This window comes from Lissotriton helveticus, chromosome 5_1 (assembly GCF_964261635.1).
Source record: "Lissotriton helveticus chromosome 5_1, aLisHel1.1, whole genome shotgun sequence".
In the NCBI taxonomy this organism is placed as follows: domain Eukaryota; kingdom Metazoa; phylum Chordata; class Amphibia; order Caudata; family Salamandridae; genus Lissotriton; species Lissotriton helveticus.
The window spans coordinates 958,523,036-958,550,491 of NC_136065.1; the positions used below are offsets into that span (position 1 = coordinate 958,523,036).

The 27,456-nt window shown below is 49.2% G+C and overlaps 1 protein-coding gene across 1 annotated transcript in view; it reads left to right on the plus strand.

Moving 5' to 3' along the window:
* CFAP46 (cilia and flagella associated protein 46) overlaps window positions 1-27,456 on the plus strand; it is a 1,487,057-nt gene that overhangs the window by 896,146 nt on the left and 563,455 nt on the right. The window contains exons 43-44 of the mRNA XM_078643461.1: window positions 1,423-1,611; window positions 6,193-6,324. Of these exons, the coding sequence (XP_078499587.1) occupies window positions 1,423-1,611; window positions 6,193-6,324 (321 nt within the window). The remainder of the gene's footprint in view (window positions 1-1,422; window positions 1,612-6,192; window positions 6,325-27,456) is intronic.

Sequence of the window (27,456 nt, forward strand, 5' to 3'; positions counted from 1 at the left end):
TCTGGTGGTGCCTGGGAGTACTGCCATGAAAGCTTATGGATCCAGTCTGGTATTATGGGAATCTTTGGCGTAATAGAGTATGCATCATTAGGAGCGTTACTGAAAGTAAGTAGCTGGTTGTTTTCTCCAACAATCAATGAAAGTCTGGGAAAATGCAAAATGTGGGTGTTGATTGGCAGGTTCTTTACTATCATCATATATCTGCAAGCAAAAATGTACTAAACCTCTTATTCTTTCAAGAGTTTCTGGTCACCTGGTTCAGCATCCCGGACACATTTTTCAACCCAGTTTTCCTTGTCGAACAGATGACTATTTTTCCTGGAAATTAGGTTAAAAATAAAAAACATCATGTTTTCTGAGACAAGTATTGCAGTTATACGTGCTCCTTTAAAATACTTCACAAGGTCCCTTATTGAGAGTGGCACATAAAAATCCCCATGATTTCCCTCCCCATGATTTCCAGTTCCGGAGTCCCAATAACCGTGAAGAGGGGAAGAAGAGGGGAATAAAAATAGCTGTGAGTTTGTGGGGATTAAGATGCTGGAATAGTACATACTGTACCAATTTTTGCATGTTTTTCACCAATATTCCATCAGAAAGCTTCACCGTCTTGCAGCAGTTGAAATGTCCGGGTGGAATACTGCTTATCAATGTTGTTTCTGCTAAATTTATAATTCAGATGAATTTAGTAACTTTTGTTAAGGAGCACATCAGAATTAATGGGTCACATGTAGTAGTCACAGGTGGCTGGAACTTCTCAGATGTAGGGAGGGGGTTTACACGAGCAGGGGGGGTGCAGCATTGTGATTGGTTTGAGGGCCGTGACACAGCCCTCAGCTAGGGGCTGTAGGGGTGGGCATGTTCTCCATTTAGACTGTAATGCAGTCTGCATGGAGAAGGGGGAAGTGCGCATGACTGTTTTGGGCAGCCCGAGAGAGCAGACCAAACAGTGATTGCTCACAGGGGTGTTCTACCACTCCTCCCCTGCAGCACCACACCACCCCCTTATGCACTGCCGCAGCAGGGGACAAATTAAAATGATAATAACATTCCGTTATTATCATTTTATTTTTTCCATTCTTTTGCTGGTTTCTGGCAGTCGGTCGACGCTCCTCCACTTTAATGAAGGAGCCGCCACTGGTAGTAGTGCCTTTGTGACAAAATAAGAGGAATGTGTTCACTTTTGCACCTGATCCTTGTAAATTACATGAGCCCTTTACAAGCACATTTATGTGATGATGTCACAGCAGCAGCAACAGTCATGACAGAGACATATTTTTCCTTCTGAATGCCTTAGATGACAAAAAATAAGTGACTTAAAGAACTGATGAATAGAAGACCGTTGGCCCTTTACACTGTCCTGTGATTGTTTTTTGGGTTCTACTGCTTTTGTAACTGACAGCCTCTCTTGATACCCCACAGGAATGGATAAACACAAGCCGGGTATTGTGCCACACAGCATTGACTCACTTAGAAAGTGTGCTGGCTCTTCCCACAACCTGTTTTGGCATGAGATCCCACTGCCTATACTTAACTGGAAAATGTCTTCGGTCACTTGCTTCAAAACTCGACCCACTTAGTCCAGATATGTACTGGAATGAGAACTTTTTGGTATGATCATTTTTTAATGTTATTAACTTGTGTAAATGTTATCCTTGTGCACCCAACATATAGTAATGTGTGTGTATTTAATTTTATTTATACGTTTAGATATGATGCAAGATTATATGGGGTGGTAAATATTTTAACCAAGAGCCTGGAGTAACAAAAGTTTTCTCAATAGGAACATATGAATGAAAATGCAAACAATGCTACTTATAAAAAGCTGTCATTTTGATCATTGTTTAGGAGCCAATGTACAAATTGTTCAGTACTGGAAATACTGGTTTCACTTAGAAAAGAACAAGAAAACACTGCCCTGTAGAAAGAATTAAGTACATAATTAAACATATTGCCATGTTTGCAAACTGTAGAAGGGCAAATAGTATTGATGTCTGTTCACATAAATCTCTTAGGACGTTGATGTGAAACACTTATTATGTAAGACTACAGCTGTGCTTGTCGAACTAACCACTAGTAGCATCCAGTCAGGTTTTCTAGGATATCCTCAATGCGTGTGAGGAAATGTAACATGCATTGACAAGCACATTTGTAAATGTGACCCTCATGGATCAGGGCTGAAAAAGGTTTCCTTGTAAAGAAGTCTGATTAGATCAAAATTGCAAATTTTGCCATGGTTTTTAGGTCTCGTGACCTTAAATGCGCGCAAGCGCATTGAGGGAGCGAGAATTCAAGTAGCCAAAATCCTCGTCAAACCAAGGGCTTTCTGCTGCAGTTTTCTTGAAGTTCACGTGAACCACGTGACCAAACAAGCACGCGCATCAGCCTCCCTCCCTCCTATCAGCCGTACTTTCAGTTTCCCGGCCGCTCATCTTCGCAGCACATCAAAGGGCTTCGCCCAGCGTGCGCTCTGCGGCTTCTCAGCTTCTCCTCCCCTAATTATTCTTGGATGGCCGTCCGGCCGTACTTTCAGCTCCAGCACCTCCCCTCTCTCCCCACACACAGCCTTCCTTGGATTTCTCCTCCCCCTCCCCAGCCAGCTTCCACCAGGCCATGTTCCCTCCCCTGCTACCCCATCCTCACTCATCCCTCGCACCCCCTCCTCCTTCAGGCTCCCACCATTTGCTTTTGCTTGTTTTTATTAGTCTTCCGGACAGCCTTGTGGAGTATTAAACAATGAGCAATGAAAAACAGAGCCTAGTGTGACAGTAAGGATTTCTGTTGGTCAATTTGGTGTCCTAATTGTGGAAAAAAGCCCAGCAAAGCAATTTAATACCATCTGTCCCATTACTTTGAATTATTTTAACATCATTTTAAATGTTAAATTACCCTACAAATACAATCATATTTGGCAGCAAACCCACATATTTACATCTTTGAAATGCTAATTGTGCGTCGCTGAAATCTTGCACATTTTCCATTTTTTCTTTATTTGATGGAAGTGACTTAAAAGGGAATCCCTTGTATCCCATCAATCACCCTCCCACGCCAGCAGCTCTTCCCGCTCCGCCCCCTGCTCTCCGCCCCCTGCTGCATCAAAGGTTTTTTTTTTTTGATCCATTTAACGTGAATCGCTGACGTCTTGTTGGTATTGTCGTTGATCTGCCTCGCTTCTGCTGAAATCACCTAGTTTGAGGTTATGGCAGTCGCAGATGAACGGATGCCTTTAAGCATGCAGCATCCGTTTGAGGCAAAGCTGCTGAAGGAGTGCTTCAGACTACAGTGAAACAAAAACATTACGGAGATTTCTGCCTGCTTAGCTTGCAGAAGCAGCAGCCAAAAGCTAAAGGTTTCATGTGACACCTCAGCCCTGAAGACAGTCAGGATGGAGTCCGACACAAAAGAGGGTCCAATCCAACAACCACCAGCACTGACACTAGTTGTCACCGGGAATTATTATTGAGGGATGTGTCATGGCACACAGGGAACAGAGCTGTAGTGTTCCCCTGTGTGTTTGGTTTTACAGACATGGCAGCGCTGCTCGGCGCACCGCTGCGTAGCTGCAGTACATTTACAATTTTCTATCATGATGACCGTCACCCCACTGGGCATTGTGAGAGCTAAAAGTTGTTTAATTTATAGTGCCGGATGTGTACGCCACATTCGCCCCTCCCCTCAAAGCGCTCTTTTGGTTGTCTTGTGTACTTGAGCATGTGTCGGGTATGCCGGCATGTCCCTAGCGCTTCAGTACATCACCACCAGCAAGGCTCCTTTTAATGGCGCTGTGCGTCTTAATCTCCATGTCTGTCCATCTGCAGGGTTCACTGTGGCGTTACAACCAGAACTGCAAAATTTGGAATTTGAGAACAGTGATTAAATCTCGGCGTGCTGAAAATCCTGTGATTCTGGGCACATCACTTCTCCCCGTGCCTCAAGACATGAATGTGATCTTGTGTAATTTAACTGGTGCTCACGCACAGTGATCCAATATCTTTGTGTGGAGTTTGCGCTATTTAAAACTGCAATAAACGCTACTCCATCATGGTTTTACATTTGTTTTCATCTTGTTGGTTGGCCTGCTGGGGTTGCCTTCCGTCCTGGCTAATCTTGCTTGTTACTTGTGGAAATCGGCACAAGAGGATTTCCTGGAGTAAACTGTTTCTTATTCCTGATAGAAGTATTTACATTAGTATATTTTTTTAAATAGATTCCTTGCGTTTTTGTAGCTGATCAATTATTTACATCTTGTTTATTTCTTTTTTTGTTACCCTTTTGACATTGGACCGTAAGAAATTGGCTCTTTTGATGGGTCACCACTAGATCTTTCTTTATGGGATGTTTTCATGGTATTTCTTACAGGGCGCTCTTGATTAATCTAGTATAAAATTGAACACAAGTACTCACACTTCATTTTTTTAGGCTTCTGTTTATATATGTAAACTATAGTGGATATTTTGTTGTCGCCCTCACTCTATCTATCTATCTATCGCCCTCACTCTATCGCCCTCACTCTATCTATCGCCCTCACTCTATCTATACCCTCACTCAATCCATCTGTCTATCTATCTCCCTCACTCTAAAGTTATAACTTTTGGCATTGTAAATGACAAAGCTATTAATTTAGCTATTTTCAAAACCAACACATAAATAAAATTGTCATTTACAAGACCAATAGCTCAAACTTTCCTAATACGAGACCTATTGCATTGCAAATGCTTGTTGACCTTGGAGGCTAGTTGATGCAGGGAGAGGAAATGATGGCTAGGAACGTTTTGCTCTCATGATGTGAGGTTTCCCGTGGGGGAGGATTGCATTGCATCCCTCCAAATATGACTGTAAGGCTCCCCTTAGAGTGAATTACTGGAATTTGCACCCTTAAAACATACAAAAGATGATATCCAGGAGTTTCAGCAAATCCAGACTTTCAAAAATAGACAGTCATCTGAAAAGGGGAAAGCTCATATCACAGACAAGAGATCAGATCTAAAATGGTAACTGGTGCAGGATATGTTTCAGTATTGTATGTGGGATATGGTGCAGGTGAGTACTTGAGCAGAAGGAAGGTGAAGTACTTCATTCCTCTGAACCTGCCCTCTCCAGTGGTGCTCCCTGCATCACAGCTTTGTTTCCAGCACCAGTGGGTCCTCAGAAAGGATATGGTTGGAGCAAACAGTGACATCCTGTATGCTGTCTTTTTCTCTACAAATAGAACCAAGGGATCCAGGTCCTATACCTTCTGTCACAAAGGATGAAACTGATCATACGTCTCTTTATATGTTTAAAGTGTGATATTGTAATTAATAATAATCGTAGAGCAGTCGGATGCATTAAGAAAATCTGATGAAAATTAGGATCGAAGGGCGATTAGGGATGCAGGCAACATACTTAATTCTCAAGTCCACAGACCTGTATTGCAAAGTATACACAAGTCATCAAAGCCTAACTTTTTAATCATTATTTGTCATTAAATCCAGTTTCTCTCATGGTGTCTATTTGTCAAGCTCGATCATCTCTTTAAAGTTTATTACCTTAAGTTCAATTTTTTTTAAATAATTATTTTGCTATTCACATTTCCTTTCAAAATGAAAACTGTCCTAAATAGGCGATTACTGATAAGTCACTGTCTCACGTCAATATTCTCTTTGTCCACCAATGAGAAGAATCACTCAGACAGGAACAAAACGACAGTCAGTACTCTACTCAGCTTTTTGAGCCACATAAACATACAATAAATAACGATATCTATTTTAACCCTTTATGCCTTAAGTCAAATGCATAAAATATGTAAGCCCTCATTTAGAGTTGGGCAGGTGCCAATTATCCACCAAAAATGTCAGTTGTCACAGACATCCTAAATATATTGCATAGGATACCCTATAGGATGTGCGTGATACAAATAACATGGACTCCCTATATCCATACTAAATAGGACAAGGGCCACTTGTGTTTCGTCTTTTTACTACCTGTAAATGCGACACCCTCCATTATTTAATTATTCAACCATAAGAGCTTATCCTGAACAAAGGGTATATAGATGAGTTAGTATCGGCATCTAGGATCGTACTCACAAAGGAGGATAGACACAAGCGACATGATTACTTTTGTAGTATACAAACATGCTGCTCAACTCAATATTTTACTGAATTAGCTTACTTTTACATTTAAATGCCTTGTGACTAATTTGTCTTTCAGAGTGAGGCTAAATTAGCTGCAGAAATCAGCCCAGGGACAGGAGAGGAGCCAGTTGTCAACGAATGGACATTTGGAGCTGGGCAGGGTAATAATCAGCAGAATTTGTACGTCAAAAAAGGCAATGAACTAAAGGTAATGCTTTATTTAAAGTGAATCCAGTTACCTCATCCCTTAATGAAAGTAGCACGTTCAAAACAAATCTATCTTCGTATGTTTTGCATTGCAACCCTGGCTTTCTGAAGTGTCCTCTGGTTCTACATAGTTAACTTGATGTACAGTGCATCAATCTAAGTTTCAACAACACACATTATGGCAATGGACTATGTGTGAGGGTGTCTTTCAAAGATCTATATGATCGATCTGTGCTTTTATGGAGCACAGCATCAAGACACCAGTTGAGGAATGTGAACACATTAGGGGATCTAATGTTGACATCTTTTCAGTTTGTGCCTTGGTGGGGGACAAGAATATTCCAATGACCCTTAATCAATGCACTGCTCACTCAGAGCAGAGAGGTGTTACTGGGTTTTGGCTCCCTCTCAGAGTCTAACTGGAGTTTGCTTGATGCCGGAGATCACCAATCAGGTATTGTCATTCAACTCTGGTTCCACCTTTTGAAGAGAGCTTCAGCACCATCACAGGATACATTGGTTGGGCTGTGCTGCCGCTTCACTGGCGATGTTGTGTGGTGGCCCTTTCCTTCCCTGCATTGAAAGGGGTCTTGTCTTTTAGGGCTCGAGGGACTGCCTGGTTGTCTCTTATTGCATTGTTACCTCTAGGGCTCCTGGCTGTGAAGCCACTGGTACAGGGCTTGAAGAGTTAAAGCACATTACCCTATCTGGCCCAAGTGTCAGAGTGGCCTACGGGGCAATCAGGCAGTGCCTGATGGGCTCGTCTGACAGGTCAGTGTGTGGACCGATGCTTTTGTCTGTTTGTTGGCCTGTTTTATTGTCTGGAAGGCCAGTTTCTATTGTTGATTTCCACGTTATTACCACAAACATTGCCTGCAGCAAGCACAGTTGCATGCAGTCTTGCATACTCTGCAAAACAACTATACAGAGTGTATTTACAAGTTCAAAATTGTGCTGATATGTAAATGGGGGATACTTTTTAAGCTATATGATTAGCTTATGAATACCACTTTTAGTTTGGTGTCTGAGCCAATTTTCTGTCATAGTCAGACCCTGTCTGGTCCCTAATCTCCCTCTTTACATGAGCGGTATACATTACAAAGATAGAGTCCTTTTTTTTCTTTTCATTGTCCGCTTCATGTACTTGGTACTTACCTGGAAGAACTCTGTAAAATGTCATAGAGCACAGGTGGGGACATCTCGTGGGACGACCTAGTTGTCCCCTTGTGGCCATTCATGCTATGATTAGGTTCTTTGCGGAGGTTACTAGGTGGGACCTGAATTGTTTGTAATATACATGGGACGAAATATCTACAGCACAGAAGAACAACATGTTTGATCACTCTTTAGCTATTCTTTTCGCCTTCCAGGTGATATGTAGGACTAGGAGATTAACCGTGTAAGATCAGGTGCCAAGAGAAGACCAGTTCCAGTGCATTTCAGGCTCTTCTCTCTAGCTGGTGATCTTCAGATTTTCCTTATGGTCCAGCTGCCCCTGCTTTCCTACTAATGGCTTTAGGTGGAGGCTGAGTGTGAAGAGTTTGAGTGATTCCCTTGTAGGCTGAAAAACGTGTTCTGAGTACTTCAGACTGGTGCACAGACTCTCCATTTGCTGTGAACCTGCCATTCCGAAGAGTGTCTGGTCGCTCATGCAGTGTTACCTACTCTGTGGCCCTTCAGAGCTTGTAAATGAAGGAGTAAACCTTCCTCCCATTTTTGCCACCTCTCATGGTGGGTGGGGAAGTCCTGTAATGCTGTTGTTGTTTGGCCTTTTTGGCACTTCATCGGAACTTTCACGGTTTCTCCTCCTCTGCATCCTGTGGTTGAATGGTTCGTCTGACACGGTTGGCATGTTTTGGTCATGCATGCGATCCTCTATCTTGTTATTGTCTGTGCCTTCCGATGGGTGCTGCATGTGCCTCACCTAATACATTCAACATGGGCTGCTGTTCGCTGAATGTATGTCGTCATCGCCAAGTCTTGTGTATGCTGGTGCCCACTTGAGTGGCTCTTTTGCCTCCTGTATGTCCTTGTTTCTGGTATGGACCTTTAAATCACCTCAGCATGGCTGGTCTGCACAGTGCTCAAGGCCTGGTTTGTATTGCAGGCCTGCTTCCTGTGTGTTCATTGTCCTCAGGAATACCAGGTGCTCTTAGACCCCTCAGGTCAGATGTCTATTGATATTGACCCTGGTTCGGTGGGTGGAAGGGCACATTGGGGCTTTTTTGTCCACCATATTTGTATAGAGGCTGCATATACTTCAGGCAGTCCTTGGTTGCCAAGCTGTGTTCCTTGCCTTCCAGGTGTAGGAGCACTCTGTATATCTGCATAGGTGAGGATCCTCTTCCAACCACTTCTTCCATGAGGATACCCTTTTCCTGCAATAGTGTTTCACAGGGGCTACTTGGGGAAAAGTAAGGATTTTTGTCAGTTTCTTCCTGCTTGGTGAGGAGCTACTATTGGACATCTAATGTGTGACACTACAGGCCCAGTGGGCAGCCTGTTAGCAGTAAAGCACTTTTGCTGTGTCTGTTGTAAGGGAAATTTTGGGTCTGAGTCAATGAACATCTCTCTTTTGGATCCATGTTCGGCTGTTTCATGGTCTTCCCATCTTTCTCTCCAATGGCTGCAGTTCAATGAGGGTAGATGGGCGTACTTTGGGTCTTATGTGCTGTTGTATGCCTGTTCTGCCTGCTGAGATGGTTCAGTTGAACAATTTCTTCATTGTTGTTCTGTGTGTACTGGCCCTCTCATTTGTAACATGGGTTAGTCAAAGCCTATTTTGCAATGGGTACATTTGCATGTCAATATGAAATGGTATGAAGAAGTTGATGAGGAGATAGTGTCTTAATTACTTATTGGTAATGTCATTATCCCCATTCATTCTTTCTTCTTCTAGTTCTTGTGTCACACTTGATCTAAACATTCTGTTGCTGGGTAGTACACAGGAGGAGTGGTGTGGCGACTTCTAAGGAGTAGAGCTATTGGTGAAACTTCCCAGCCTAGGAACTCAGGATTTTGAATCTGGTGTTTGATTAATTGAGAGTGTGAATTTTAGGGAGATGCACACACATGTTATCAGTAAGTCCTGGGATGATGAAGTACATTGAAAGAGAGTAATGAGATTACAAGGCATCGCCCCTTGTGGATTGTCCAACCACTGCTTGAAAGATCATCCTTATTTTAAGGCATTCTGCTGCTGCACTGCAACGTTTGTAGTCCTGCACATGATGTGAGAACAGCAGTAGATGAAGGTGAAAGCCTATACATTTCATTGCTTCTCCTTACATTTAGAATATTTTTTTTTATGGTTGAGTGTTTGAAAATGAGTGATGTCATGGTCCGAGACCTGGCTCATTTAAAAGCTTCCTTGACCTACAAATCTGCAGCAGTGTACTAAAGAGTACAATGGGGCGTTATGTTTTTATTCAAACCAGTGAGGAAAAAAATTGAAATGCAGTAAATGTAAAAATATTTCATATTTTTGAATCACTAATTTGTGCATTTTTAAAAGAGAAATGAGCAACAGGCGGTACAACACACAGTTGAATGTATGACTTAATTCTACTGTCAAAACTTGATCACGGCTCACAATCTTGGGAAATTTAGAGCTGCCATGGAATGCAATGCCAGCCATATCAGCCACCTTTTCACTGGTGCAAAAACTAATAAGCATTTGCACTGCAATAGGTCTCGCATTCGCGAGAGTTTGAGCTATTGGCATTGTAAACGACAATGCCTTCTATTTATGTGGTGCAAGTGGTGAGTAAACCTGCACTTTGTACTTATAGTTTGTTTTCGAGTTCCCTTAGGTGACGGCGGGCATTCTGACGATAAGGACGGACGGCCATATGAAATATTTTTACATTTACTGCATTTCAATCTCCACTTCGATTCCACTCTAGATCCTACCATCAAAAATCTCCTGGCGGACTTCACAGCCTTACAACTATCCCCTCTAATTCACACCACCACACACTCCGCCGGACACCTATTAGACCCCGTCTTCACAAACATCCCGGAGGCCAGGGCTGACCCACCCAAACCCATGGGCTGGACAGACCACTTTCTTATTAAAATCACGATGATGGTAAGAGAATCGCCCAATAAAGAAGTGTCAATTCGACGCTTTAAAAGACCATGGCACAAGCTTGTAACGAGTGATCTCCACTCCACCCTAGGAGAATTCCACCATAAAGTAAATAAGGATATTAATATGTTATATGCGACTTTCCATGACTGGATTACAAGAGGACTTGATACTCTTATACCAGCTAAATGGACTAAGGGACGCAGTTCCACCTCCAACTCATGGTATAATGAAACTCTGAAAGCCATGCGCAAAGAATGCAAAAAAGCTGAGCGTAGCTGGAGAAGGGAGTTCAAAGACAGGGATAAAGTTTTATACCTGTCCAAATTAAAACGCTACCACAAAGCCATTTGCGCCGCGCGCGCGTCCTTCTACGCAAAAGAAATTAATTCCAGCACAAATCCTACTAAAACCATCTTTAAACTGGTGCAAGAACTTCAGAACAGTAGAAACTCAGCTCCCTGCATCACCTCTACACAGCAGTGTGAGGACCTCGCTGTTTTCTTTATAGAAAAAGTAAGAAAAATCTATAGTGCTTTCCCGCAGTACCTTTCCGACCTACCTAACCCCTCTAATTCAATCACTAATGGCACCATGTTGACACGTATACCTGAAATGTCTCATGAGGACCTAGCTAAACTCTGCAGGAAGGTTCATTCCGGCTCTCCGGCAGATCCCATGAGGCCGGCCCAATTCCTCGAATCCTTAGATTTCTTCATCCCTTCCCTGACCACGATGCTCAATCTCTCCTTCTCCTCGGCTGAGGCCCCTATTGAGTGGAAACAAGCTTTGGTTTCCCCCGTCATCAAAAAGCCCACTCTAGACCCCACAAAGCTAGAACATTTTAGACCAATCTCACTGCTTCCATGGGTGTCTAAACTGGCAGAAGCCCATGTAAATAACGTGCTGTCGCATCATATGACTCAAAACAACATCCTGGACCCATCTCAAAACGGGTTCAGGCCAGGACACAGCACCGAGTCTGCCCTTCTGTCCACTACTGAAAATCTCCGGAATATACTCGACGCCGGTCAAAGTGCTGCGCTGATTCTGTTAGATCTCAGCGCAGCCTTTGATATGGTCTCCCATAACATCTTGCTAAAGCGCCTCGAGACAATAGGGATCTCCGGCCTTGCCCTAGATTGGTTCCGCTCATTCTTGAAGGACAGATCCTTCCGAGTCTCAGCCCCCCCTATTATCTCCCGGTCCCACTCCATCAGCCAGGGAGTCCCTCAGTGCTCTGCACTCAGTCCATCCCTCTTTAATCTTTATGTGCAACCACTTGCGGCAGTGGCCAAAAAGTGGGACCTAACGCTGGTGTCGTATGCTGACGACACACAGCTGGTCATCACTCTCACTGAAGGCCCTTCCATCTCGGCCACACGATTTAGGGATGGCCTGGCTGCAGTTGCCCAGTGGATGACGCACAACTGCCTGCAGCTTAACACTGGAAAAACCGAGGTGTTGCTCCTTGGAAAAAACTCAAGCCATTGGAGTGATCACTGGTGGCCCCCTCTGTTGGGCCCCATTCCACCACCGAAATCTTTGGTGAAGAACCTGGGCATCTGGCTGGACTCCTCACTTAGTTTTCAGTCCCACACTAAAAAGGTGGCAGCCACTTGCGTGGGCCTGCTGAGGAGCCTCAGCCCGATACTCGGCTTCTTCGACTCCAAAACTCGTCAGCTCATTGTTCAATCCATCATCCTCTCTCGGTTTGACTATGCTAGTGTCCTACTTCTAGGCGCCAATAAAACAGAGATAGCGCGACTGCAACGCGTACAGAACTCAGCGGCGAGAGCCATGGTGGGCCTCCCCCGTAGGTGTTCTGTCAGAGCTACTATCCAAAGACTGCATTGGCTACCTATCGAATCCCGTATTCAATTTAAGACCCTCACCATTACCTTCAAGATTCTTAAATCTGAATGCCCAGAACGTCTATGTTCGCTCTTAGCACCTTACACCCCTCAACGCAGTTTGCGCTCCCTAGGTCAGCACCTTGTGACAATCCCCCGGACTAGGCTCTGCCGTATTGGTGGCCGTTCCTTTAGAGTTCTGGGAGCTAAACTCTGGAACTCCTTGCCATTAAACATCCATTCCCTGGATAATCTGTCTGTGTTCCGGAAAGCTATCAAAACCCTTCTGTTCCCTTCTTCCTAGGCCCTTTCTTTTTTCGCCCTTCCCCCTGCATCTTCAGTAGTTCTATGGTTCTCAGCGCCGGGACGCCTCGTTGCTGGGGCAGCTGTTTGCACTTAATCAAAATATAACATAACATAACAGAAGTGTGGGTCGTCCAGTTGACTGTGACTAGGGGTTATACATGCCCCATTGCCTTTTTGAGAACGAACGGCCGTTATTTATGGCTGCCGTCATTTCTACTTTTATTGAGGGGTATCTGAAAGAAACAGGTTAGTGTTAGATTCCTTACCTTAGAATATCCCCAGGCGTCAGACTGGATCCGGAAAGTTTTGCGTAGCAGTACCCCTGCGCGTCGGTAGGCGTCGTCTGCGGCTCTGCGTCCGTTGTCGGCGTTGTTGGCGCCAGGATGATGTCGCCGGAGTACTTAGACACCGCCCTCGCGCGCTGACGTCAGTTCTTCTTTTCTCTGCGCCAGCAAGCACAGATCCGGGAAAAGCAGTACTTAGTCACTTTTTGACTAACTTTTTCGATCCTTTTTGGGTCCTTTTTTGAATCGGTAGACTCTCGATGCCTTCCTCATGGCCATGAGGTCGCTCTCTCCTCCATCGGGTCCTGCTGTGGTGCCTTCAGGCCCCGCGGCCCCGACTGGGAGCCCAAGCGGGGCGGTGCGTCAGCCCCGGCACCGTCGGGTGCTTCGGCCCCGGCGCCGTCGACGACTTCGGTCCCGACGCTGCAGGGCCCCACCGGGTCCGGGTCCGGATCCGGGTTGCCGCTGGTCGACCTTTTGACCCCTCCGCCGGCGCCGACCCCCAGGTTGTCGCCCCTGACGCCGTCCCCGGACGACGTTGTCCCCGGTCCCTCCCTCGGTCCGGATCCGGCGTTGAACCAGCATCGCTCTATGCCGCATTCGACGCCGAGAGAAGAGCAATTCTTCTATGATCCGACCCCATCCTTTGCACCTGACTATTAGGAGATGGGAGACGAGGAGGATTGGGAGGGGTCTGAGGACCCTCTGGCACAAGAGTGCCAGTCGTATCAGGACTGGGCAGTGGATCTAAGGGAGGCCAGTGGTTTGGACACTTCGCCCAAAACTGGCTTTGTCTCCCCTCCTACCGTGGCTACAGAGGAGGGGGCTGCTTACAGCGTGGTGCTGACGAGGGCGGCCAAGGCCTTGGCTCTTGAGCTCCCCGTCGCGGCCGTGAGGACTAACCTCCTCACCGAGGTCCCTAAACCGCAGGCAAGCTCTTCGGAGCCTCTACTGCCGTTTAATGAGGCCCTTACTGACGTTCTGTTGGGCACTTAGTCCAGGCCCGCTACAGGTCCCCCTGTAGATCGGAACGTGGCCAGGCGCCACCGCCCAGCCCCGGGAGACCCTAGCTTCCCGTCCACACACCCCACCCGAGAGCCTGGTTATCCAGGCCTCTAACTCCCAGTCTGCATTCCCGACTGCTCCACCTGATCGGGAATCCAAAAGATATGAGCAGTTCGGTAAGAAGCTGTTCTCCTTACTTAGTCTGGGGTTGCGGTCGGTCAACACCACTTGCCTTTTGGGCCGTTATACCCACTCTCTGTGGGACACGGTCGCGGACATGCTGCCAGCTTGCCCGGAGGAGGCCCGGGTCAAACTCGCTCAAGCCCTTGCGGAAGGGCGGGATGCAGCACGGTACTCTATCCGACGTGGGCTGGATACCACGGACTCGCTGGGCAGGGCGATTTCCACAACGGTGGCGGTTCGCCACCACGCCTGGCTGAGGTCCACTTACTTTTCAGCTGATGCCAGATTTCCCTCATGGACATGCCATTTGATGGCCATCGCCTCTTTGGCGACAAGGCAGACAGTGCGCTTCAGCGTTTCAAGGACTCCAGGGCTACGGCCAAGTCCTTGGGCCTGTCGGGCCAGCGCCAGCAAACTTCTGCCTTTTGCTCCTTTCGTGGCCAAGGAAGGGGAGCCCCCTCACGTCCTGCCAGCCACAGGCCGCAGACTAACATCCAGCGTGGCGGCGGACGTGGTAACTGCCGTGGCAGTGCCAGGGGACAGCGGCGAGGCCAGTCCACATCCACCCCCGCATCATCCGCCTCAAAGCCTTCCTAGTCCGAGCTTTCAGGCCCATCACCTCCTCCACTGGCGCTCCATCACATCGGACAGATGGGTGCTGCAAATCGTCGGAAGGGGCTACTCCCTCCCCTTCGAGGCGACCCCTCCAGCCATGCCACCGCAATACCACCGTGTGTCGGGGGATCCCTTGCGACTTCTGCAAGAGGAAGTCACGGCCATCTTGGCCAAGGTGGCCATCGAGCGCGTTCCTGGGCCAGAAGTAGGGTGTGGTTGTTACTCCCACTACTTTCTGGTTCCCAAGAAGGGCAAAGGGGGCCTACGCCCTATCTTGGACCTGCGGAACGTCAACGGCTTCCTCCGGAAGGAGAAGTTCAAGATGCTGACCTTGGCTCAGGTCTTAGCTGCCCTAGACCCAGAAGACTGGATGGTAGCGTTGGACTTGCAGGACAAATATTTTCACATCTCCGTCCTGCCGGCCCACCGGCGTTAGCTGCGGACCACATCTGAAAGAAACAGGTTAGTATTAGATTCCTTACCTTAGAATACCCCCAGGTGTCAGACTGGATCCGGAAACATTTCGTAGCAGTACCCTTGCGCGTCGGTAGGCGTCGTCTGCGGCTCCGCGTCCGTCGTCATGGGCGCTGGGATGACGTCGCCGGAGTACATAGACACCGCCCTTCCGCGCTGATGTCAGTTCCTATTTTTTCCGCACCAGCAAGCGCCCTAACTTTGACCTGCAGAACGTCAATGGCTTCCTCCGGAAAGAGAGGTTCAAGATGCTGACACTGGCTCGGGTCTTAGCTGCCCTGGTCCCGGGAGACTGGATGGTAGCGTGGGACTTGCAGGACCCTTATTTCCACATCCCGATCCTGCCGGCCCACTGGCGCTACTTGCGGTTCACGGTAGGCCACGAGCACTTTCAGTTTACCGTGCTCCCCTTCGGCCTTACCAGTGCCCCACGGGTGTTCACAAAAGTGATGGCAGTGGTCTCAGCTTATCGGCGCAGGCTAGGGGTTTCAGTCTTCCCCTACCTCGACGATAGTTGAAGGCGGGCTCGCCCCAGACATTCGTCAGCCACCTCCAGACTATGGCCGACCTCCTGCACCTGCTGGGGTTCACCATCAATGTGCTGAAGTCACACCTGTGTCCCTCTCAGAAGCTCCTCTTCATCAGAGCGGTTCTGGATTTGGCGCAGTTTCGGGTCTATCCTCCCGAACAGCGGGTTCGGGATATTCAGGCTCTGATTCTGATCTTTCAGCCTTTATCCCGAGTCTCGGTCAGGTTGACGCTGCGGCTGATGGCCTCCTGCATCCTTCTGGTGCATTACGCCATATGGCGGATGCGGGCTCTGCAGTGGGACCTGAAGTTTCAGTGGGCCCAGCATCAGGGCAACCTGTACCGACAATGTCCTGATCTCGGAGGGCACTGCGAGACAGTTGCAGTGGTGGCTCATGGACCGCGATTGGGTCACCGGCAGATCCCTCTCCCTACCCCAACCGGAGCACGTAGTGGTGACGGATGCGTCCCTCCTGGGCTGGGGGGGCCACATGAGAGAGGCAGAGATCAGAGGCATCTAGTCTCCGGGGGAGTCCCGGCTCCATATCAACCTTCTGGAGCTGTGGGATATCCGACTTGCACTGAAGGCATTCCTTCCCTCTGTCCGGGTAAGTGTGGTGCAGGTGTTCACAGACAACACCTCCACCATGTGGTACTGCAACAAACAGGGCGGGGTGGGGTCGTGTACCCTTTGCCAGGAGGCTCTGCGCCTCTGGCAGTGGCTGGAACACCAGGGCATCACTGGTGGTTCAACACCTGGCAGGTTCCCTGAACGCCAGGGCGGACGAACTCAGCCGCCGGTGCATGATGGATCACGATTGCCGTCTGAACTCGGACGTGGTGCAAGGTCTCTTTCAGCAGTGGGGAGAGCCTTGGTTAGATCTATTCGCCACCGAAGAGAACGGGCAATGTCATCAGTTCTGCACGTTGGAATTTCCAAGGCAGCACTCGCTCGGAGACGCTTTTCGTCGTGAGTGGAGCTGCGGTCTGTTGTACGCCTTTCCGCCTATACCACTTCTGCCCAGAGTGCTGAAGAAGATCAGGCGCGACCGGGCCCAAGTCATCATTGTGGCTCGGGACTGGGCACGAAGATTCCGGTATTCCGAGCTACTCAGCATGTCAGTCGATCCCCCGGTTCGTCTGCCTCTTCAGGAGGACCTTCTGTCACGGCAGCAGGGGACGGTCCTCCACCCAAAACTGTCCAGTCTCCACCTACATGCGTGGAGATTGAGCGGCGACAGTTGAAGCCATTTGACTTGCCTCCTGAAGTCTGTGATGTGATTCTGGCAGCCAGGCGTCCCTCCACAAAATCGGTATCCGCCTGCAGGTGGAACAAATTTGTGGCATGGTGCACAGTAAAGGCTGTGGATCCCTTTTCTGACACCCTTTCAGAGGTTCTCCTCTTTCTCCTTTCTCTTGCCCAGCAGGGCTCTGCTCTGGGCACTATCAAAGGCTACCTCTCTGCCATCTCAGCCTTCTCAAGGCTTCCTGATCAGCCTTCTCTTTTCAAGTCCCCTGTTGTAAATAAATTCTTGAAGGGCGTCACTGACCTGTTTCCTCCTGTTCCTTTTGTGATGCCTCAGTGGGACTTGAACCTTGTTCTGACTTATTTGATGTGCGCTCCTTTCGAGCCACTTCACAATTGCTCCGCTACGTCTTCTAACTCTTAAGACTGCATTCCTGGTTGCCATCACCTCTGCCAGGAGAGTGAGTGAGTTCCAGGCTCTATCTTCTCAACCTCTTTTCCTCTCTGTCCATCCGGACAAAGTCGTCTTGAGAACGCGTCCCTCTTTCCTGCCCAAAGTAGTCACAGCCTTCCACATCGGGCAGTCAATCACCTTTCCCACCTTCGTTCCACCTCCGCAGCCCTCGGCGGCTACTACTGCCCTTGGTTGGGGAGTCTCCTTGCAGGACATCTGTCAGGCAGCTATGTGGGCCTCGCTGCACATGACACTAGACACTACTGCCTGGACAGCCAAGTCCAGAGAGATGGCTTTTTCGGCCGTTCTGTCGTCCAGGACTTTCTGGTGTGATCATTGGTTCGCAGACCCACCACCGGGATTGGTATTGCTGCGGTATCTATTCTAAGGTAAGGAATCTAACACTAACCTGTTTCTTTCAGATGCACAAGTTACTTACCTTCGGTAATGATATATCTGTAAGAAACAATAGTTAGTGTTAGATTCCTTACCGCCCCACCCATCCTCCCCGTTCTGCGAACCGATACCTAGGGTTAAGGTTCATCCCTTTGAGGGCCCTAGTTTTAGGGCACTGTGGACTAGGGATTTGGGCGGACCGGAATAACAGGCGTGGAGGCCGGATGTAGTGAGCTATGTCTTAGCTTTCTTTATTGTGGTACACAAAGTCAGGGTTGCGGAAGGTAAAGAAGCAGAGGGTAGGGATGGAGGAAGTGTTCCTGGATGCCGTCGTCGGGTGAGGGAAGGTCCGGGAAGGTTCTGGCTGGATGTCTCTGGAGGAGATCCTTCTTCTCCGCTGCCGGTCCGGTGGTCCTCGCAGTTAAAGGGAGAGAGAACAGGGCGGTTAGTCCTCAAACGCAGGACTGTCTGAGTACTGTCACCAACACCAGGGTTGTGTGGAGGGCAAAGCGAGAGTGAGGAAGGGGACGGTAGGGTCGAAGATGGGAGGGAGTACGAGCGGGAAGGAAGAGGGTGGACTTGGTGAGGGTTCAGGTGTGGGATTCTCTACTCTACGTGACTCGGGCCGTGATCTATGGTATTTATATATATATATATATACAGTGCTCTTAGGGGTGCTACACGGTGAGGGTGTACTCTATTTACATAAATATACAGGTCCACCTGGGAGCCAGGAGACAGGGTACTCACATGCCCCGCCGCAACTCTCCCGCGAGTTGTGGCTGCTCTCCAGCCACCTCCTGGGGACTCCACCAGTCTTTGGTCCAGATGTCCTCGTCCTCGCCTCCGGTTTTCTCTTCTCCGCTGCCTCCGTTATCTCCGTTCTCCACCTCCGGTTCTCTGCACGCTGTCTCCTGCCACGAGTCCGCCACCTGGAACGCTCTCTCCTCGCTGCTGTCGGCTTTTCCGGGTTCCGGGTCGGGATCGAAGGCGGGACTTCCGGGGTCAGCGTAAGGTCCTTCCGGTCTTCCGTCTATCGGGATTGGCTCCTGCAAGGGAAGAGAAAGGGGAGGAGACCGTGTTGCCAGGGACGCGGTATGGTCGGGCTCAGAGCCCAGAGAGTTCGTGCTGAGCCATCGCCCAAGGGAGGTAGGGGACGTTTCCGTTCCACATCCCCTTCCCCTAGAAATCTTTCTAGTAGGGGATGTTGGGGGAGGGTACCGGGAAAGGTAATCTGCGTTTCCCTGATCCACCCCCTTCCGATGCAGGGTTTTGAACCTGTAGGGCTGTAGGGTAAGGAACCATCGCAGGACACGATCATTGTGTCCCTTGTTTCTGGCCATCCATTCGAATGGCGCATGGTCTGTATACAGGATGAATTTGCGCCCCTCCAGATAATACCGCAGGCTTTCCACTGCCCACTTGATAGCAAATGCCTCTTTTTCGACCACCGCATAGTTCATCTCCCTGGGAAAGAGCTTCCTGCTAAGGTAGAGGATTGGTTTTTCGTCCCCTTTTATATCTTTCTGGGATAGCACTGCCCCCAAGCCCTGATCTGAGGCATCGGTTTGCAGGATGAATGGTCTGGTGTAGTCGGGGCTAACAAGGACCGGTTCGGATACTAGGGACTGCTTAAGCTTGTTGAAGGCAAGCAACAACAGGGATGTAGGATGTCGTAGGGCCTCTTCGGCTTTTGTGGCCTTTTTGAGGAGATCGGTTAAAGGAACAGCGGTCTGGGAGAAGTTGGGGGTGAACCTCCTGTAGTAGCCCAGAAGGCCTAAAAAGGCCCGGAGTTCTTTGCGTGTTTGCGGAAAGGGGATGGACTGTATGGCAGTTATCTTTTTGTTCTGTGGCCTGATGACCCCCTCGCCTAGTAAGAACCCTAGATACTTCACTGTTTGGGCGGCCAGGGTGGTCTTGAAAGGATTTATGGTGAACCCATAGCCCCCAAGCGAGGATATGACCTTCTGTAAGTGCTGTATGTGCTGTTCCCAATCGTCGCTATAGATGATGATGTCATCTAGGTAGGCTCTGGCGTATTGGGAATGTGGTTGCAGGACCTGATTCATGGCCCTCTGGAAGGTGGCCGGGGCCCCGTGAAGCCCGAAGGGCAGAACCTTAAACTGAAACAGTCCATCGGGCGTTGAAAAGGCGGTTTTCTTTTTATCTTCCTTTCTGAGGGGGATTTGCCAATAACCCTTGCATAGGTCAAGGGTACTTATGTACTTGGCCTTGTCTATGCGTTCCACCATCTCATCCACTCGGGGCAAAGGGTAGGTGTCAAAACAAGAGATTTTGTTGACCTCCCTGAAGTCTATACAAAACCTTATGGAGCCGTCTGGCTTCGGTACAAGGACTATAGGGGAATTCCAACTGCTAATGGAAGGCTCTATGATGCCCATTCTCAGCATTAGGTCCCTTTCCTCCTTAATAACCGCCCGGCGAGCCTCAGGGACCCGATAGGGGAGCTGTCTCACGGTTTTTCCGGGATCGGTTAGGATAGCGTGCTCTATGACAGTGGTATGACCCGGTAGGGAGGAAAACACCTGTTGTAGGGATGTCAAGGCATTTCGGAGGTCCTGTCTGTGTGGTTCCCGTAGGTCGGGATCAAAACAGACCTCATAAGGGAGGGGTTTCTGAGGTGTGACACTGGACAGAACGGGTCGGGGTCCTTCCCATTTCTTTAAGAGATTCACGTGGTAAATCTGTGTGACACCCCGCTTGGGGTCCAGTTCCACCTCGTATGTTACAGGGGTCACTTGCCGTAGGATGACAAATGGGCCCTGCCACTGACCCAGCAGTTTGTGGTCCGAAGACGGTAGGAGGAGTAGCATGAGATCACCGGGGACAAAGGTACGGGGTTTGGTCCCTTTGTCATACTGACGTTTCTGGGAGGTTTGAGCCGTCAGTAGATTTTGTCGGACGATTTCCCTTATCTGTCCTAAGTGCGTTTTTAGGGTATCAACATATTCCGGGAGGGGTTTGGTTCGGTCAGCCTCGGCCTCCCAGGCTTCTCGTGCCATGTCCAACAGGGTTCGGGGAGCACACCCATATAACAGTTCGTAGGGGGAGAAACCAGTGCTGCTTTGGACCTTGCAGCGGATAGCAAACAGAGCTAGGGGTAACATCTCTCCCCATCTTTTACTCTCTAGTGCCAACAGTTTCTTCAGGGTGGTTTTTAAGGTGGCATTGTAGCGCTCGACCAGTCCGTCGGTCTGGGGGTGGTAGGCAAAGGTTCTTATCTGTTTGATGCCAAGGTGGGAACATACTTGCTTCATGAGGGAGGAGACAAAGGGTGTCCCTTGATCGGTTAGGATCTCTCTAGGGAAGCCTACGCGGGAAAAGATCGAGATAAGGGCTTTGGCAATGTTCTGGGTGGTGGGCTGGCGCATGGGAACTGCCTCAGGAAAACGTGTGGCATAGTCGACCAGGACGAATGCGTACCTTCACCCGCTTTTGGAGGGAAGCAGGGGGCCTAATAATAATAATAATAATAGATAGATTTATATAGCACTAGAAGAAGATTATAGAGACACTTAAACCCTCACAGGGCATCAAGGCGCTAGAAGATGGAAAGAGCGTACAGAAAAGACCAGTTAGTAGAGTCAAAAGAGAATGGCAGAGCTAAGTGCAATAGGAGCTAATACGACAAGGAAAACAGCCACGTTTTTAACAATTTACGAAAAATTGGCAGAGACGATTGTCTGGCCATTTCGAGAGGGAGCGAGTTCCAAAGTTTGGGAGCGAGCCAGGAGAAGGCTCTACCGCCCCATCTCGCCTTGTTAATTCTTGTAACCAACAGCATGTTTTTTGAGGCAGATCGAAGAGATCTGCTGGGGGTATAGGACTTCAGCAGGCCTTTGACCCCTTCAGGGCCAGATCCAAAGAAAACACCGTGAGCGAGGCAAAGAATCTTAAATGAGATTCTTGCCTGAATGGGCAACCGGTGTAATTCTTTTCTTGCTGCCGTCGCTGATCATCGTCTCGGAAGATTCAAGACCAATCTCGCGGCGGCATTTTGGATAACCTGGAGTTTGTGGATCTCCTTCTGATTTATCCCACAGTAGAGAGCGTTGCAATAGTCGATCCTGGATAAAACCAGGGCGACCATAGATTGTTTGCACGCCTCAGGGGATAAAAACGGGGCTATCTTCTTCAAGGTTCGGATGATGGAACAGCAGGTGCCAACGGTTCTATTTACCTGTCGGTCAAACGACAAGGTGGGATCAATAATAACGCCTACATTCTTTACGAATTTTGCCGGGTGAGGGCATTCGCCCAGAGCGGCGGGCCACCATTCCTCGTTCCACAGGTCTTGGTTCCTATCAATTACCAGCACCTCTGTTTTCTCGCCATTGAGCTTAAGATAGTTCCTTATCATCCAGGATGCCACCCTCTCCATGCAGGTCTTAAATTTTACCGCACAGTCTTGACCTGACTGGCTTGCTGAGACAATGATCTGAGTGTCATCAGCGTAAGACAGCACCTGATAACCAAAATCTCTTATTATTTTGGCTAGGGGGGTCACATAAACATTGAACAAAACCGGGCTAAGCGCTGAACCCTGTGGAACTCCACAATGCACCGCCTATTCGGTCCATGCCTACTCTGCTGAAGGGGACATCGATGAGGGGTAATGGTTGGAGGGGTACTCGAGGAGGCCGATAACGGCTGTTCTTCTGGCAGACGGGGCACTCCCGGCTATACCGTTTTATCTGCTGATACACCCCCGGCCAGTAGAATCGTTCGAGGATGGTTTGTCCTGTTTTCTCGTCACCAAAGTGGCCCCCTAACAAATGGCTGTGGGCCAGGAACAGCACCTTGTCCTGAAATGGACCAGGGATTAACAACTGTGAGGACTGCTGAGGCCCACCCTTTCTATACAACAGTCCACTCCGTTTAAAGAAATATGGACCTACTTGAAGAGGGTCTTCGTTATCCAGGGCACGACTCCATGCGTTCTGTAGTGTGGGGTCTTCCTGTTGAGCAGCGCGGAATTCCCTATCGGTCTCCCATGGATGGTCGTCCAGCTGTACTGGATATGCAGTAGCGTGGCTTCGTTTCTCTTTCTTTTTCTGACTCTTGGTTTTGTGTGGCTTGGTAGGCATCTCCGGGGTCGTACCGGTCCGGGGAAACGGTGCTTCTGCCCACCACTTTTCCAGGGAGTCGGTCGTTTCTTGGAGGAGGTGAGGGAGCCCGCTGTAATCACTGCCCAGGATCACTTGTTCTGGCAAATTGGGTACTAGGCCTACGGTCAGTAGGCTTCCTTGGTCGGTAGGATGTTGGACCCGCACTCTGGCGGTGGGATAGCACTTGGTGTCGCCATGTACACATTGTATGGCAACCGTACTGGTCACCGGTCCTATGGTGGTCGGTAACTCCTGTGGGCGTAATACGCTTTGCCGGCAACCCGTGTCGGCGAGAGCCCTCAGTGGATGTCCGTCGATCCTCACTGGACAGTGGAAGCGGGGAGGGCCTGTCTCTGAGGTATCACAAACAAGGTTGCGAGCCAGTCCTACCTCCATTGGTTCCTCTTTCTGCGGGCATACCCGGGCAATTTGACCATATCCCCCACAATGATAGCACTGAGGTCCGGAGGGTGGTGGTCGGGGTAGAACCGGATAGGGGAAAAGGGGGACGGGATCTGGTTTCCTGGGTAAGGACGGCCTTTGGGGTCGGATGTGACTGATATGGTGGGCTCGGGGTAGGTGTTCTTCCTTCGTCTTCTGAATGTCCTGGGCACGACTGAAGGCGCTGGCTATTTCCACAGCGGTTTCCAGTGTCAGGCGAGCATGTAGACGTGCCCACTTCTGGGTGGAGGGGTGTAAGGAAGCCTGGAATTGTTCTAAATAAATCTTCGCCAGGATGTCCTCTTTTGAGGAGTTGGCAGGCTTCAGCCAGCGGTTTGCCAGATCCTGAATACGAAAGGAGAGAGCCCTGGGATTCTCCTGTGGCCCTTCCTTTGCTTGTCGGAGACGAATCCTGTAGGTTTCCTCGTCGATCCCTAGACGCTCCAGAATACAGGCCTTTATCTCATTGTACGGGGTTTGTCCCTGTATGTTCGCTTGCTGATAGGCCGCCTGTAGTTCACCGGTCAGCAGGGGACCCAGATAGTGGCCCCAACGATCAAGTGGCCATGCAGCGGGTTGGGCCAGGCGCTCGAAATTTGTGAAGAAGAAGTCCGGATCTTCTCCCGGGACATACTTCTGTAGGACCACCGACGGAAGGGAGGTTACCGGTCTCTGTTGTCCCAAAACATCCGTCAGTCTCCCCATGGCCTGGTCTTGTGCTGTGCCTTGGCCTTTCAGGACGTCATGTAGCTGCCCCCAATTATCCTCGGCAGTCTTGAGGAATTGTTCCATTAACTTCCCCATCTGCTCCTGGGTTTCAGCCAGCTTTTTAACTGCTGCCTCCATGCTTCCGGTGTATCCCACTTCTGACACCAACTGTGGACTAGGGGTTTGGGCGGACCGGAATAACAGGCGTGGAGGCCGGATGTAGTGAGCTATGCCTTAGCTTTCTTTATTGTGGTACACAAAGTCAGGGTTGCGGAAGGTAAAGAAGCAGAGGGTAGGGATGGAGGAAGTGTTCCTGGATGCCGTCGTTGGGTGAGCGAAGGTCCGGGAAGGTTCTGGCTGGACGTCTCTGGAGGAGATCCTTCTTCTCCGCTGCCGGTCCGGTGGTCCTCGGAGTTAAAGGGAGAGAGAACAGGGCGGTTAGTCCTCAAACGCAGGACTGTCTGAGTACTGTCACCAACACCAGGGTTGTGTGGAGGGCAAAGCGAGAGTGAGGAAGGGGACGGTAGGGTCGAAGATGGGAGGGAGTACGAGCGGGAAGGAAGAGGGTGGACTTGGTGAGGGTTCAGGTGTGGGATTCTCTACTCTACGTGACTCGGCCCGTGACCTATGGTATTTATATATATATACAGTGCTCTTAGGGGTGCTACACAGTGAGGGTGTACTCTATTTACATAAATATACAGGTCCACCTGGGAGCCAGGAGACAGGGTACTCACATGCCCCGCCGCAACTCTCCCGCGAGTTGCGGCCGCTCTCCAGCCACCTCCTGGGGACTCCACCAGTCTTCGGTCCAGATGTCCTCGTCCTCACCTCTGGTCTTCTCTTCTCCGCTGCCTCCGCTATCTCCGTTCTCCACCTCCGGTTCTCTGCACGCTGTCTCCTGCCACAAGTCCGCCGCCTGGAACGCTCTCTCCTCGCTGCTGTCGGCTTTTCCAGGTTCTGGGTCGGGATCGAAGGCGGGACTTCCGGGGTCAGCGTAAGGTCCGTACGGTCTTCCGTCTATCGCGATTGGCTCCTGCAAGGGAAGAGAAAGGGGAGGAGACCGTGTTGCCAGGGACGCGGTATGGTCGGGCTCGGAGCCCAGAGAGTTCGTGCTGAGCCATCGCCCAAGGGAGGTAGGGGACGTTTCCGTTCCACAGGCACCAATGTCATTTTTTATCGTGGCTCTGCGTTCCTGGCGCAGAAAAGCTGTGTATAAGAACTGACGTCAGCGCGCGAGGGCGGTGTCTAAGTACTCCGGCGACGTCATCCCAGCGCCAACCACGCCGACGATGGATGCGGAGCCGCAGACGACTCCTACCGACGCTCAGGGGTACTGCTACGCAAAACTTTCCGGATCCAGTCTGACGCCTGGGGATATTCTAAGGTAAGGAATCTAACACTAACTACTGTTTCTTACAGATATATCGTTACCGAAGTTAAGTAACATGTGCATTACTGCCCTCTAATGGTCACTGGCCGAATTATAAATTATAGTTGGTTGGACTGTCTGAGGCTGAACTCGAGCCATTGCACTTCCTTAGTTCATAATTGAACATAGAGGTAGGAGTGCCAGGAATCTGGGCCACTAGGATCACTGCTGACCCGGCGATATACTTTTCATCGTCTTTTAATAGAAAGACCATTTAAGAGGCATTACTAGACCTGCCTCTGCCCTGTGATCTCAAGATAAGGAATACTGCCTTCATTTGTATGGAAGATTGCTCAATAGAACGATTCCAGAAATACGTTTGCGAAATCCGGTCTAGGACCTCTTTTCCGGAACCTCAAGAGATCACCGAGCCCTGACGAAGTTCCAATGGAACGAAACGCGTTGGCTGAGGCTTTTTAAAGATTGAAAGAATAAAGGACTTTTTGGATACATTGGAAGCTTTTTGAATTTTGTTATATGGTGCACCATCTTTTTCTTCAAAACTTTTGGTATCTGTTGAACAGTGGAGCATACGTGTGACAAGCTCCGGACACGCTCGCACAAATTAAGGACTCATATATTAACTTGGAAACTGAGGTGCCTAACCATGGTCAGCAACACTATTTGTCTTTAACAATCTACTGTCAAAACTTGATCACGGCTCGCAATCTGGGAAATTTAGAGCTGCCATGGAATGCAATGCGAGCCATATCAGCCACCTTTTCACTGGTGCAAAAACGAATATGCATTTGCAATGCAATAGGTCTCGCACTTGCGAGAGTTTGAGCTATTCACATTGTAAATGACAGTGCCTTTTATTTATGTGTTTTAAAACCGGCAAGTGGTGAGTAAACATGCACTTTGTACTTATAGTCCTTGCCTACGAGAAGGAAGGTTGGCAGTAAAAGAGGCGGAGTTATACCCAGCCTTGCTTCTCGTAGGAAACAACTATAAGTAAAAAGTGAGTATTAAGGCACCACTTGCAGGTTTTCAAAACACATTAAAAAAAAGGCATTGTCATCAATGCCAGTAGCTCAAACTCTTGAAAATGCGAGACCTATTGCAGCTTGTACCACGGTATCATTTCTGTGCATGTTGCCACCATCCCATGTACCTGGAAATACTTTGGAGATCTAGAGATCCTCAAGTAAGAGTTTGAGTTTGAGTTTAAAATATTTCTTAAGCGCGCGTACACCAGGCAGTTTCATGGCGCTGTAACGTACTGAACCCTGAAGGGCCGAAGAGCAGGATCACAAGATGGAGTTTATGGGGAGAAGGCTTGTGTGAAGAGAAAGGTTTTTAGTGCCTTACGGAAAAGTGAGTACTGAGGGCAGGATCTAAGGTGAGCCGGGAGGGAGTTCCAAAATGCAGGGGCGAGTGTAGAAAATTTAGAGCCTCCCCATTTTTTGCGTTTAAAACGAGGAACAACAAGCAGTTGTTGGGCGGATGAACGTAGCTCCCTGGCAGGAACATAAGGTTGAATTTGAGACGTGATAAAAGCAGGGGCTGAGCCGGACCGGGCGTTGAAGATGATGCAGCCCAGCTTGAATTGAGCTCGTTCTCGAATGGGGAGCCAGTGTAGGGACTTGAGGAGGGGAGTGACATGGTGTGATTTGGACAAGTTGAATACCAGGCGGGCCGCCTGGTTCTGGACCAGCTGGAGACGACGCACGCTGTAAGCGGGCATGCCGCAATACAGGGCGTTGCCGTAATCCAGGCGGGAGATAACCATCGCGAGGACTATGAGTTTGAGGGCAGGGAGAGAGAGAAACCGGGGGACTTTGCGGATAGTACGGAGAGAGAGAAAGGACGAGGACACAACAGAGCTGACTTGGGAATGAAGGGAGAGTTGGTCATCCAGTTTGAAACCGAGAGTTTTTACAGAAGAAGACGTAGTCGGGGGGGACCTAAGGAGGGGGGCCAGAAAAAAGATGACCAGGGACTGGAGCAACCACCTGTCAACACCAACTCCGTTTTGTCGGGGTTTAA